The following is a 14,203-nucleotide window of genomic DNA, read 5'->3' as shown; positions in this document are numbered from 1 at the left end:
GAAGCAGAAGGCATGCTTAGAATATGGGGATAGAAAGTGCAGTTGAAACATAAGGAACTTCTGTTGAGACAGGATAATGGAGATGAGATGAATAAGTTTCCGTTTCACATTGTTTGTATTTTTATGGTAACTGCTGCCTGTGTCACATTGTTCTAGGCTGCACTGTTTTTCTAGAGTTATTAGTGTTTAAGCCAAATGTCGGGAAGATACATACTGTGTTGCTGATAATTCTTGGATTTCTGCAGATCCGCTCACTGACTTCTCCCTAAAAAAGGAATGATCATATTACTTGAAGAAGTTTCAGACATTTTAATATATTAAACACTATAAATAAGAGCATTGGTGCTGCAGTTTGTCATATGAAACAAATGCATGATGAGTGGAATACTGACTTGTTGATGTGACTTGTCCATAAATAACATATACTGCATATGACTTTTTTCCTTCGCACTTTATACATTACTTTCCTTACTTTACATCTTTGTGACATACTATAATATGTACAGGATATTCCAAAGCTTATATCAGACACATCACTCTATTGCTAACAATTTTCTAAGAAAATTAAAGTGTGTATAGCTTAGAGCACAGAAAATGTACAGCTCAGAAGATAGAAAGCTAATCTTAATATAGAATACCAGTAAACTGAAGGGAGTGAAACAATTCTACCTACCAAACGTCCCAGATTAGTATGTCCTCAGGTGTAAAGGAGAATTCAGGAAGCACGCAAAGAATTTTGCTTTAAGGTAAGAAAGTAGGAAATTCAGAAATGCTGAGTTCCAGAAGCAGTACAAACTGGTGTTCAAGTACCTACTTATTACAAATTGTACAATTTGAGTTTGAAGTATAATCATGAGAGGAAAAAATCAACATCACAGCAAGTCATAAATTTTATCGACAAAATATAGAACAAGACTGAACACAGGAAGTAATTAATTTCATGAAAACTGATTTCACTCTGTGTTATCATACAGAAAGCAGGAATATTTTTGGTGCGGATACTGGTGTTGTAAAAAATGATATTGTAGGCAAATTGAGTGGCCCTGTAGTCATCCTTGTCTCTCTTTAGGCAAATTGAGTGGCCCTGTAGTCATCCTTGTCTCTATTTCTGTATGTAGATGATATCACTGTAGTGTGTTTATAATGTCTAATAACTACCATTAAATTAATGACTAAAGGATTAAAAAGAGAGCCTTACCCTGTTTACTATGTTCTTGCTACCTCACTATATACATAAAAATGAGGTGACAGTGTTCGTTATGATCTGTTTTAGCCTGGTGGTAATTATTGTTGAACATAATATGCTTTCTTATAATAAATAGAAGCCAGATACATACTGTGCAGAGAGCAGCTGCTGGGTGGTGGCTTTGATTACTGTTGTTTTAGTTGATCCATTTATTAACTCGCCCCTGAAATTAATATATATAGTATTAATTGCAGAATATATATTGTCTTGTGACAGGAAATGGTTGACTTCTGTTTACTTGCTATCATACATTGTTTGGGTACAAACAAGCAATCACGTACAAGTACACGTACTATTCACATGAGCAAACACTAAGTACTGTAAAACAAAATTAGTCCAAGTCAGCAAGCAAGTAATATCAAGATTGTTACAAAAGATTTGAAGATGTTCAGACATGTTAATCATTTTTACATTTACAAACAAGTCTTCATTTGGACATGGAATTGAGTGTGTGTGTGTGTGTGTGTGTGTATATATATCTGTATGTATGTATGTATGCATGTGTGTGTCTATGCACAAGCTTAGAAGTCCTATATTATTAATCCTCAGAAGGAGCATCACTATGTGGTAGAAGCAAATATTTTTTTCTTAGTTTCTTTTTCACCTGTGCCTGCCAGCCATCAACCCCAGTCCTGTCCGTCTTTGGCTTACTTGTTTTTCTACCCAGTTTAGAAGGATGAGATGACTGGAGAGGCGTCATGCAAGTAGGCTTGTGGACTTTGTTCCCTTGCCTGTGTGTGTCAATTTAGGCTGTGACGGCATTTGTAATGGCCCTAGGATCTGCCACTAAGTGGCTGAGATGGGCAATTGCACCACCTCATCTATAACAATTGGCATAGTAGAACCAAGTCTAAACCCCATGGTCTTATGCTCCAGAAAACCCCCGATGAGTAAGCCAGCATTGGCCACTCACTCCCATCCTCCCCCACTTGCCTCCCTAGGTTCCTGAGCTGCTGATTAGACTTGGGTGCGTGGGTTGTAGTCACGGCTTTATTCCACAGTGTTAAAGTCAATTTCTGTAAATAGTAAAATACTAATGTAGCTTGGAGGTACTGGCAGGGATTTATAGACACAGTATTCAGAAAAGAGAGCAAGTGTGTAAAGAAACTGTATGGAGAGAAGTACTATATGATTCAGAGTGAATTGGAAAGGAGGCTGTAACTTGCCATATGTCTCTGCATGCCATTTTCACATTACTGTACAAAATGTATGCAAAAGTGGCACATAGCCTGAATAACCCATAGAATTCAATCCACAGCTAAGAAAATGGAGTGTGATACCTTTACAAAAGACACTGCTTTACAACCTAGAGACAGAATGCTACGACTCAGCCTGTAGGGCTTGATCGAGGTACAGGCAGCCTGTAACAGATCTAGTAAGGCAGCACAGATGTCCCCACATGGCTAATGCCATTCTTAGTTTTTGAATGTGCAAGTAGATATTGAAGTGATAAAGCAAGTAGCTTAGCCAGCTCTATAGTACAGTGGGATGGAACCCTGTCTGTAACCTATGGGACCCATGTTCAAGTAGCAGTCCTGGTCATGAATGAGTTTGGCTGGGGCAGAAGAACTTATTGACCTGTGGCAGCTCTCCTTCTTCAGTGGGTGGATGTGATTTTTTTCCTTGTGACTGGACACTGAGTGATGCCGTGGTGATGGCACCTTGTGCAGGGATTTGTGAGACTGTTGTGACAGCACCTTATGCAGGGATTTGTGAGACTGTGGTGGTGGCAGCTTGTGCAAGGATTTGTGAGACTGTGGTGACAGCATCTTGTGCAGGGATTGGAGAGGCTGTGGTGATAGCAACTTGTGCAGTGATTTGTGAGGCTGCGGTGATGGCACCTTGTGCAATGATTTGTAAGACTGTAGTGATGGCGCCTTGTACAGTGATGTGTGATGCTGTGGTGATGGTAGCTAGTGCAATGATTTGCAAGACTGTAGTGATGGTGCCTTGTGCAGTGATTTCTGATGTTGCTGTGATGGCACCTTTTACAGTGAATTGTGATGGTGTGGTGATGGCATCTTGTGCAGTGATTTGTGAGATTGTGGTGCTGAGATCTTGTGTAGTGATTTGTGAGACTGTAGTGATGGCACCTTGTGCAGTGATTTGTAAGACTAGCGATGCACCTTGTGCAGTGATTTGTGATGCTGTGGTGATGGTGCCCTGTGCAATGATTTGTGAGGCTATGGTGATGGGATTTTGTGCAGTGATTTGTTAGGCTGTGGTGATGGCACCTTGTGCAGTGATTTGTGAGGCTGTGGTGATGGCAACTTGTGCAGTGATTTGTGAGACTCTGGTGATGGAACCTTGTGCAGTGATTTGTGATGCTGTAGTGATGGCACCTTGTGCAGTGATTTGTGAGATTGTGGTGCTGAGATCTTGTGTAGTGATTTGTGAGACTGTAGTGATGGCACCTTGTGCAGTGATTTGTAAGACTAGTGATGCACCTTGTGCAGTGATTTGTGATGCTGTGGTGATGGTGCCCTGTGCAGTGATTTGTGAGGCTATGGTGATGGTATTTTGTGCAGTGATTTGTGAGGCTGTGGTGATGGCACCTTGAGCAGTGATTTGTGAGGCTGTGGTGATGGAACCTTGTGCAGTGATTTGTGATGCTGTGGTGATGGCAACTTGTGCAGTGATTTGTGAGACTGTAGTGATGGCACCTTGTGCAGTGATTTGCGATGCTGTGGTGATGGCACCTTGTGCAATGATTTGTAAGAATATAGTGATGACATCTTGTGCAATAACTTGTAAGACTGTAGTGATGCACCTTGTGCAGTGATTTGTGATGCTGTGGTGATGACCCCTTGTGCAATGATTTGTAAGACTGTAGTGATGGCGTCTTGTGCAGTGATTTGTGAGGCTGTGGTAATGGCATCTTGTGCAGTGATTTGTGAGGCTGTGGTTATGGCATCTTGTGCAGTGATTTGTGAGGCTGTGGTGATGACCTCTTCTGCAATGATTTGTAAGACTGTAGTGATGGTGCCTTGTGCTGTATTGATGGCGCCTTGTGCAGTGATTTGTGAAACTCTGGTGATGACACCTGTGCAGTGATTTGTGAGGTTGTGGTGATGGCGCCTTTTGCAGTGATTTGTGAGGCTGTGGTGATGGCACATAGTGCAGTGATTTGTGAGGCTGTGGTGATGGCGCCTTGTGCAGTGATTTGTGAGGCTGTGGTGATGGCGCCTTGTGCAGTGATTTGTGAGGCTGTGGTGATGGCACCTTGTGCAGTGATGTGTGGTGCTGTGGTGATGGCACCTTGTGCAGTTATTTGTGAGTTGCCACTGCATGCTGCCCACCACAGAAGATTATCCTCCCTTTTCATAACAAATTCTTCACCCTGCTACCCATAAAATTTCCTGCTTCTTCACTGTCTCTCTTCAGGATATAATGATGAGGTACCTCTAAGGACATTCTCTGCCAGGAGGGGGAGGACCCATCTGTTGTAAAGAATATAGCCAGTGTTTGCCACTGACATTAGAGAAAGGAATTACAGATACTCTGGTAGAGTAAGAGGTCAAATAAGAAAAAATAAATAGGAGTGAGTTGCAGAAGTAAAATGCTCTGTATTTGTAAAGTCATTTCAGTTTGGGCTCTGGGGAACAGAAGAGGTATGGTAGATCCATACACTTTGCACTGCCACTGTGATATAATTAGTAGGTCCATACATCATGCATACATACATCATGACCTGTGAGGTGCAGCCTGTCTCTCTCTCTTTCACAACAGTACATTCCTTTAACATCCAGATCTTTTCCATTTAATTATTTCTGTAATGATGTTAAGAAACAAAGAAACATTTTCATGCAGCAGTAGTCAAATGATGGGCTGATAGGAATGATAAGAAATCAAAGGGAACTGAATCACAAAGCGATTTATAGCTTGCCAGTACCCACCTTCATGTTGTACCACCATTCTCAAGAAGGGCAAAGCAAAATCAGTCCCAAAGTAAATTATGGGAAACCAGCCAATCATCTGGGTTTAATCTGAAGGTTGCTAGGATGTCATTTTGTTTAACTTTCAGTGGAGATCTGTTACAGATGTGGTATAGATGTTGGGTAATACATTTCTCTCTCAAGCGCATCTTTTTTTTATTTGCTGATGTAGATTTAAGTCCCAAGTTCTGGTATTAGTGGAGCCACTTGACTTGCAAAGGTAAAAGAGATCAGATGGATAATTCCACAAGAGCCTGTAATAAACTGTGTAGGATATAATGTCAAACCTTTCCTTGTAGCTCAGGGACTTAAAGCTAACAGTCCTTTTGGTTAGGAACCACTGAGGCCTTTTCCAGTTGCTTAATATAGCTAGAGGGGTGCATCCTAATTGGGCAGTTGTACTCAAAAAATATTGGCTTATTAGGGTTGCATACAGACATGATTGGTAATTTCTTTTGACTGGATGATATGTCTTTAGATATTAGTTGTGTTAAATAGATGATTTCTTGACTACAATTGCTATGGTAGTCGAATAAGAGGATATTATCAACCACATTCATAGATCACTGATTGCATTATGATTTTGTAGCAGAGTGTTGGCTATTACTATACATGGAGAGAGAGAGAGAGTTGAGATTTATTCATTATTGTGACAATGCTGCACCTTTTTACAGTGTATTGTGGCCCTTATACCTTGCACCCCTTGATTACAAAGGTTGGTTCCTGCTGTAATGAATGGGTATCAGAGGGAGATTTGACAATAGTGTCATGTTTGCAGTATTCTGCACATTTGTTAATTAAAGATCCTGATTACTGGTCTGGAGATCAGAGAAATAGATGCTGAAAAGAGAGGGTTCCTATTAATGAGCCCTGGGGTATGCTACAACCTTAACTATGTGGGTTCTGGCTTCCAGATACAGAACGTCAGTTCTGTGAAAAGTGTGGCCATAAAACTGCAAGATATAGAGAGAAAAAGTGTAACTAGCGCCAGTGCTAAAAGGCTAGCCATTGCTAACTGGTCTTTTGTCAAAATCAGGGCTTCTGCGCAGTAAGAGAAATGTCTGTGATAAAACATGAGCAACCCATTACAAACTTTTCCTCATATATTGTCATTGTAGATCTTTATCATTCCATGTATAGAACTGCGTCTCAAACTCTGAAGTATTCAGTGAAAAAAAACACTGATAAGTGAAACAATGACTTGGGTGGAGACCGATGGTCATCTCTGGCCATAGGTTAACCCCCCCCCTCATTCTTGTTCATCTACTGAATATCATATGACATTAATTAAAAGAGTATGAATGCAGTTATCTGAGTAATCTTGTCATATTTGTGCTATATATTGTAAGGTCACCAGTGACCAGGGATAAAAATAGCACTGTCCCATTGAAAAGGACTTGTTGGACTCTACTAGCTTAACAAAATGTGCTTTTGCAGCTCAAGTAGGTAACGTATCATGCATTGTTGCTTATTCCATGTAGAGACAACGTGTTATTGTTTGAATGTTATTATATTTGTAATATTCCATGTGATTGAGACCTCCCAAAGAAACAGTGAGACATCTTTTGCGTGTCTGCTGCTGAATGATTTTCTGATTTATTTATTTACCCATCCTTTGTTGACCAGGTTAGTCTCATTAGGCTTGTGGCCACTTTTGGGTGGAGAACCAAGGTGGTATTTCTACTACTGGGAAAATTTGGCCAGGGGATGGGGGTGCTTCTCTTACTCTTTGAAATACTCTTTGTGAAGTAATCATGGAGTCTGTGAGTGAAGATGAGCTGGAGAAGGCAAAAACAGAAACTGTAATTCAGAAGGGAAAATATGATTTGAAGGTAAATATCATGGCATCAAGAGATCTGGATGACTCTGTTTTACAAAAAATGATGGAAGATGCAGAACCAGAATGCAGTGGAGCACGGTAATGGAAAAATAACCGGCAGTGATGGTGCTGTATAGGGAGAAAGTTGTATAGATCAACCACTTTAGGCATCTACTGTGGTGTGCAGTATCCTCAATATAGGAGAACACTGATCACAGACTGCATGTTGTGGCAAGGCTTAGCCACTCAACAATGTAAAAAATATGGCTCTAGGTGATGCTGTTGCATTGACTAACATAACCAATTGGGCATGGATATTTGCTGATAAGTAGGCTGAAGACCTGGTCGACACCAACCTACACCAGGGACCCATGTTAGCAGTGAGAGGATTGTATGTGTCCCTTTTAGCCAGTGTGTGCCTGCCATAAAGCCCAGCAGCTCTGAGTCAATAAACTACTGGCTGGCCAGTGTCCAGTTGCCCAGCTTGGTTTCATCTGGGATAGATCTGTTGAGTGAATGCTGGATGTAAAACCATTCAACCTGCCATACTTGAATTAAGAATTGCTACACTCACTGCAGGTTCACTGACAGGATGGGGCTTGGAAGTGGATGATATGATAGTAAAGAGGAGGCTGGGTTTCCTATGTACATTCAATAGATAAGATGGATGTGCAGTGCAGCAAAGCAACTTGCCTTGGGATCCTGAGTCTACTGCTCAGGAGGAGGACAGGCTAGAAATGATGTGGGATTTGCGGTGAGGGAAAGTCTTCAGAAGGCAGCGAGGGCTGTCATGAGAATTAGTGACAGTCTAATGATGGGTCAGTATTCATAATTTCAGCCTGTGCCCCACAGCAGGGTTGTGATAGTGAAGAAAAGACTGCATTCAGACAGCACTTGAAGGACCTACTATGTAAAGCAGTACAGCAAGAATTTGGTGTTGATAATGGGTGACTTGACTGCACATATCAGGACAGACAGAACAGGATATAGGCTACCTAGGTTCACATGGTTGGAGTAACAGGAGTAAAGGAGAGGCCATTCTAGACTTTTATCTGGCAAATGGATTTTTAATAGCCAACACATGGTTCAGCAAGACAGACATTCAGAAGATCACATACAAGCGTGGCCAAAGTGCAACTCAGGTAGACTTCCTTCTAGTAAGGAAACGGGACTGGGGTAGAATCCGTGATTTGTAAAGTCACCCCCAGTGAAACATTCAGCTCACAGCATAAACCACTGGTTTCTACAATGAGCTGCAAGCAGTGGACAGAGGAGGCTGTATGGTCAACAGAGACCAGGATGAAGACCTGGAAATTAACTGGAGAAAAAGTACAATGGTTCCAGGAATTACTCAGGGCTCTAACACCTCTAGAAGGAGAAGGAAATAGGTGGAGCTGAAGAAGAATGGTTGTGCTTGAAAACAGCATGAGGACTACAGAACAGATCTGTGGCCAAGCTTGGTATGGAAATAAGGTACACAAGAAAAGCTGGTGGTGGAATGCAGAAGTCCAAGAAGTCATCAAAAGAAAGAAGGAGTGCCGGAAACGCTATAAAATAAAAAAGACAGAGCAGGGTAGGAAGGAATACTTGTTGTCTAACAAAGAGGTTAAGAGAGGAGTTGCAATAGCAAAGAACAAGGCAGCAGAGGCACTCTACCAGTTTCTTGAAAGTGACTGACTAGATGGCACAAACAAATTATATCAAGATGCAAGGCAAATACAGAGAAATAAAGACAGACAGACATGTCTCATAAGGGATATCAGCAATAACCTGCTCATCAGTCCATGGAACATCAAAGATAGATGGAAGGAGTATTTCCAGCAGCTTCTAAATTAAGAAAACACAGCAGAAGCTGTACTGTGGCAGAGTCTGTGATGAGAGAACAGAAGGAGCCCACTATAGAAGGAGGAAAAACAGCATTAAGGAAGATGAAGTCAGGGAAATCAGTGGGCTCAGATGAGGTCACTGCTTGTATGATAAAGATGCTGGGTGAGATAGGGGAGAAATGGCTCCTGGGGTACTAATAGCAGTATGTTGAGAGAGGCATATACCAGATGACTGGAGAAAAAGCATGCCAGTGTTCTAGAACAAAGGGGAAATTTACAAATGTGGGCGGTAGAGAGGTATCAAACTGATGTCACATTGCATGAAAGTTCTGGAGAGGGTGATTGATAAATGAATATGCAGAGTTGTATAAAGTAAGATGGGAAATAGGCAGATAGGATTCAGATCAGAATGCGCACAACTGACCAGATGTTTGCAGTGAGACAGATAGCTGAGTTAAAGCTAGAGATGAGGAAAGAATCCAAATGGCATTCCTAGATTTTGAGAAAGTATATGAAAGATCCCACGGAAACAGATTTGGACAGTTATTTGATGGTTTGAAGTCTCGGAAAGCACTGGTGGAATTAGTGAAGGCTATGTACAAGGACCCAATGACACGTGTGATCAGTATTGATTCTCACAGAGGGGTTTCCAGTGGGAGTGAGTGTGCAGCAGGGTTCAACTCTGAGCCCACTGCTCTTCGTACTGGTGATAGATTACATTAGTAAACAAGTTGGAGGGGAAAGATCAACAAAGTTGCTTTATGTAAATGATGTGGTATTACAGGCAGACTCTGAACATAAAACATCAGCAAAGGATAGGGGATAGGAAAGCAAAACTGAAGGCATAAGAGAGGAAATAGCTTACAGCTAAGACAGCTGTAATGGCAGTAAAGGGTGGAGTTCAGAAGAAGCTGAGAATTGAAATAGAAGGGCAGATAGTGGAGCAGGTTAGCAGCTTCAAGTATCTGGAAGGGGTGGTTGAGGAGAAGGGAAGTCTGAATGAAAAAGTCAGAGTCAGAGGGGATACTGCCAACTGGAAAAGTGTGTTACGGGTAGTGTATGAGAGAAGAATGCCAAAGAAACTGAAAAGTAAGGTGTACAAAACAGTGGTGGGACCAGTACAACTGTAAGGCACAGAGACCTGGGCCTTGAAGACAGAGCAGTTGAAGAAGCTAGAGGTGATGGAGATGAAATTCCAGAGAATGGTGGTAGGATGCACACTGTGGGACAAATGAAGTTATGATGTAAGAGCAGAAGCCAAAGTAGCTCCAATTGTTGAAAAGGACAAAGAGAACGGATTATGGTGGTTTGCGCACATAAGCAGAAAAGCAGAAGACAATCTGATGATGAGGATTTGGGACAGACAGGAAGAAGGCAAGAGGAAATGGGCATCCACCAAAGAGATGGCTGGATTGTGTGAGAGAAGATCTGTGGCAGTCGGGCATGAGTGTTGAAGAAGGCAGGAGAGTGATATTGAATTGAGGGAGAGATGCTGACAGTTGACATGTCACCCTGATCCCCATGTAAAAAATAGTAAAAAGGGGGTTGATGATAATTTGGCAATGAGGAGACATGTCTGGCCAGTGGAGTAAATTGTTTTAAGGGTATTTCCTGTGTTGGGCTTTGGGAAGATGGAAGAGAGAGTAAAAAAAACAGAGAGAGACTGACTGCAGTGTTTCCAGAGTAAAGACTTATGCTGCAGCAGTAGCAGGCTCCTGTGAAAGACTGCAGAAAGAAAGGGTTGTGAAGGTGCAGAGTAGACAGACTGGAGCTGTTGAGAGCTGGAGGAAAAGGCCTGTGATGAGGATGAAAACAAAGGAAGAACAACAAAAAGGTACTATGTTTTATACAGTGTCATGCCGTTAGGATTCAGTTTGCCTGACATTAGGGCGTTACTACATATAGGAACTGGACCTTTCTGTGAAATAACTTTTGAAACATTTGCATTAGCAGAACAATTTGTAAATGTATGTGAAAGGAGAAGTAACACATCTCCTTAGACAATAATTATCCACCTATCTTCAGAGTGGGAATGTCCTTGCTCCTTCCCCACGTAGCACCCTCCTATATCAAAACCCACCTTCTACCTTTGTGCATCATCTCTGCACTCGCATCATTTGCCCTCCTACTCCTCCTTAACCTCCAAATTTTGTTAGTTTATTTCCAACAATTTCTCATCCTTAAACGTAATTCACTGTTAATGACCCTTAGACTGCTCTGTTGCTAGATTTTTACTACTATTATTTTAGAATGTAAAGTTTCAGTTGTAATTCACTGTTAATGACTTTTAGACTGTACATTTGCTAAATTTTATTATTGTAGAAACTGAAATAAATTATCAAATTTAAATGTACAGTTAAAAAGAAAACTGAGATAGAAGAGAATTGAGGATGCTTTTCTAAGCTTATGTTAGTAATTGCGTGATATTAAAGAAAGTTGTGGATGAAAGAAAAGTATGAACTGGGAGGTGGGAAGTTTATATAACTTAAAAAACAGAAAATAACAAGTTATAGTTTGTGCCTAATGTGATGGTAACAAATGTGGAGAAAAGTGAGTGTTGATTAATGGGGGCAGACAGAAACAAGTTTTTTTATTGTTTCCTCTGGGGGATGACTTATATTTAATCCAGGATTGTACAAAAAGAAAGTGTGTAAAGTTTGGACATTCTAGGAAAAAAATGCAAACCTTAATGTAGAAAATGTGGAAGTGAGGAGCATTTTTGGTGGTAGTGTCTACTAATTAATGAAGAAAGCTGGAGTGAGGACAATGGTAGAGCAAATTTTATACAAAAAAGTGTGGAAATGGATTCTGAAAGGATAGGGGTGAGGGTGAAGATATAAATACAGAAAAATATGCTCTAGATGAAGTCTATGATCTAATAAATGAAAAAGAAGCACATATACAGATGGAAAACAGGTCTTGGTCATTAGAAACAGAGCAGGAAGAAGAGAAAGAGGAGCTCTGAGTGAGAAAAAATGCAAAAGATTCTATTGGGGAAGGGTAAGAAGAACAGGGAGGCAAAAAGGGAAAAGGTTAATGTAAGTACAGCATCACTGAATGTGAATAGGATGAAAAGTGCTGCTAGAAGAGTAATAGTGCTGGGATGGATGCAAAGATAATTTGTTTACTTGACATAAGGTGTACAGATAAAATGAAAAGGTGGTGTCTACTATAGGGAGTGATACGTGTTCAGGAATTACAACACTACTGACAAATGAGATTAAAATATTAGATATACTGATGGTAGTGCCAGGAAGAGCTTCATGTGTGTGATATAAGAAAGGGGCAGAAGATGTTTAGAATAATAGTAGTGTGTGTTTGTAAACAAATGTAAGTGAAAAAAAATGTTTGAGGAAACTCAAAATTATGTGACAATAAATGTCTATTATGGTGGTGGGAGACTTTAATGATAAGTTAACAAAGTTGAAAGGGAAAATAGCACAAGATGTAAAAATGTTGAGCGAGGTTTTAAATAATGGCAGATTAAGAATAGGGAAAGGGAAGAATGGACTTATGAGAGAGGCTTATTTAAAACAGAGCGATTATATTTTCTTTATGGATGACATAAAAGAAATAAAAGATGCAATTTGAGAAGCAAAGTTTTTTTTCTTTTTCAATAATAAATCTTTATTATTTTTAACTTTTTCATACACACTTAGAGGAAAAAAATGAAAATAATTTCTACACAATTTCTATCAACATTAACATAAAATATATATACATGAATGCTTTCACCATTTGAATAACATATCTACAAAGTTTCCATCCAAATATAATCCCTAGTAGTAGTAAGGTTCTTCCAAAGGTTATACTTTATAGTCTAAAATAAAATAATAATGGGATTTCCTGATTTCAATTAATTAGGCTAATATAATGTTAAACATTTGTTCCCAAATCTTTAGATTATTTGAATGTTTACTTTGGTTATTGATAACATATTTGTGAGCTAAGAGAAGCAAAGTTTTAATATCACAGGGCTTTTATGGACAATAGTATGAGAGAATGAAACAAAAGAAGGAAAAGGATTAAAACACTGAAAAGAAAAATTGCAGGAATGGAATGTCTTAAAAAAAGAAATAGGCCAGCTGTGGGAAGATCATATGACAATGAAGAAATTTTATGTCAGTTTGACAAAATGGAGGTTGGTGTATAAAGAAAATAAAAAAATATATATATACTTAAAATTAGAGAGAGGGATTGTAAGAAGGGAAAGATGATGTGTAACAAGCAAAAAGAAATTTGTGAAAGAATAGCAGAGAAAAGGGCAGGTTGAAGTCTTGCAAAAGAAAATAAATTCTATACGTATAATAAATAAAAGATAGAACGAATGAAATTTAGAGAAAAGTGTTGTTTGAAAGGGAGACGAGATGTTTCCCCATTTATGGTTAAGAAGTTGAGCTGTAATGAGAGAGAAATGAATGTAATGAAGGATGAAAAAGGACAGTTAAAAACAAGATGGAATTATGGATATAGTTGAAAGTACATACAGAGTATGTATGAGAAAAAGAATGTAACAAGGTTTATGGAAAGTAAAGAAGGTGAAAAGGGGGGTAGTAGAAGAAACAGAATAAAGAAACAAAAAGAAAGAGTTAGAGAAAGGCAAAGGAGAATCCATACCAGGTCCAGATGGATCACCGTGTAGTTTTTATAAAGGAATGTCAGCTGATAAAAAGGATGTTTTTATGGGAATGAATGAATGGATGGAGGAAGATATAAAAGAAGACATTTGTAAGGGGGTTATGAAATTTATATGGAAGAAGGGAAGAAATAAAAAAAGTAGCGATCAATTAGTTTGGGAGATACTGTCTATAAAATATTTATGAAGATGGTTCAGAAAAGCATGATGAATGTCATAAAAGAAGAATTGAATGAAGTATACAGGATTAAAGGTGAAAGGGTAAGTGAAACGCTAATGATGGTTAAAGAAGTGGTTGAGTTTATAGATAAAGGAGAAGGAAAAGTAACAGTATGTGATGTGGCTAAGGCATTTGATAGTATTGATCATAGTGAAATGTTGAACATTTTGTAAGAATGTGAATTAGGAGAAAAGAATAAGGATAGTGAGGAGAATTTAGGAAACTTCTTTTGTGGCTATGATGGCTAGGAAGAAAGGTAAAGCAGGGCTGTCCATTTTGCATGTGGCTGTTTGTGATGGTAATCAGTGCAGTTATAGAAATATGAAGATGGAAGTTAAGAAAGGGATAAAGCTAATATAATGTTAACCTATTCAGACGACTTGGTCTTAGTAGCCAAGAACAAACACTGAATGAAAGAAATAATTTACAGAACAGAACACATTTTAGGTTTTTTTAAAAATAAAGGGGTTAAAATTTAAAATTTTAAAGGAAAGAGAAGGAAAGGAAAAGGAAAAAAGAAA

At 39.4% G+C, this 14,203-nt stretch overlaps 1 protein-coding gene across 4 annotated transcripts in view; it reads right to left on the bottom strand.

Moving 5' to 3' along the window:
• LOC122790313 (keratin, type I cytoskeletal 18-like) overlaps nt 1–14,203 on the bottom strand; it is a 508,415-nt gene that overhangs the window by 17,056 nt on the left and 477,156 nt on the right. For all 4 annotated transcript variants that reach the window (XM_044057831.1, XM_044057834.1, XM_044057833.1 and 1 more), the window contains 2 exons: nt 1,338–1,409; nt 215–265 (listed from right to left, as the gene is read on the bottom strand). In XM_044057831.1, the coding sequence (XP_043913766.1) occupies nt 215–265; nt 1,338–1,409 (123 nt within the window). The remainder of the gene's footprint in view (nt 1–214; nt 266–1,337; nt 1,410–14,203) is intronic.

Source organism: Protopterus annectens, chromosome 16.part0 (assembly GCF_019279795.1).
Source record: "Protopterus annectens isolate FY-2018-M chromosome 16.part0, PAN1.0, whole genome shotgun sequence".
Classification (NCBI taxonomy): domain Eukaryota; kingdom Metazoa; phylum Chordata; order Ceratodontiformes; family Protopteridae; genus Protopterus; species Protopterus annectens.
This window is presented reverse-complemented; position numbering and strand designations above follow the sequence as displayed.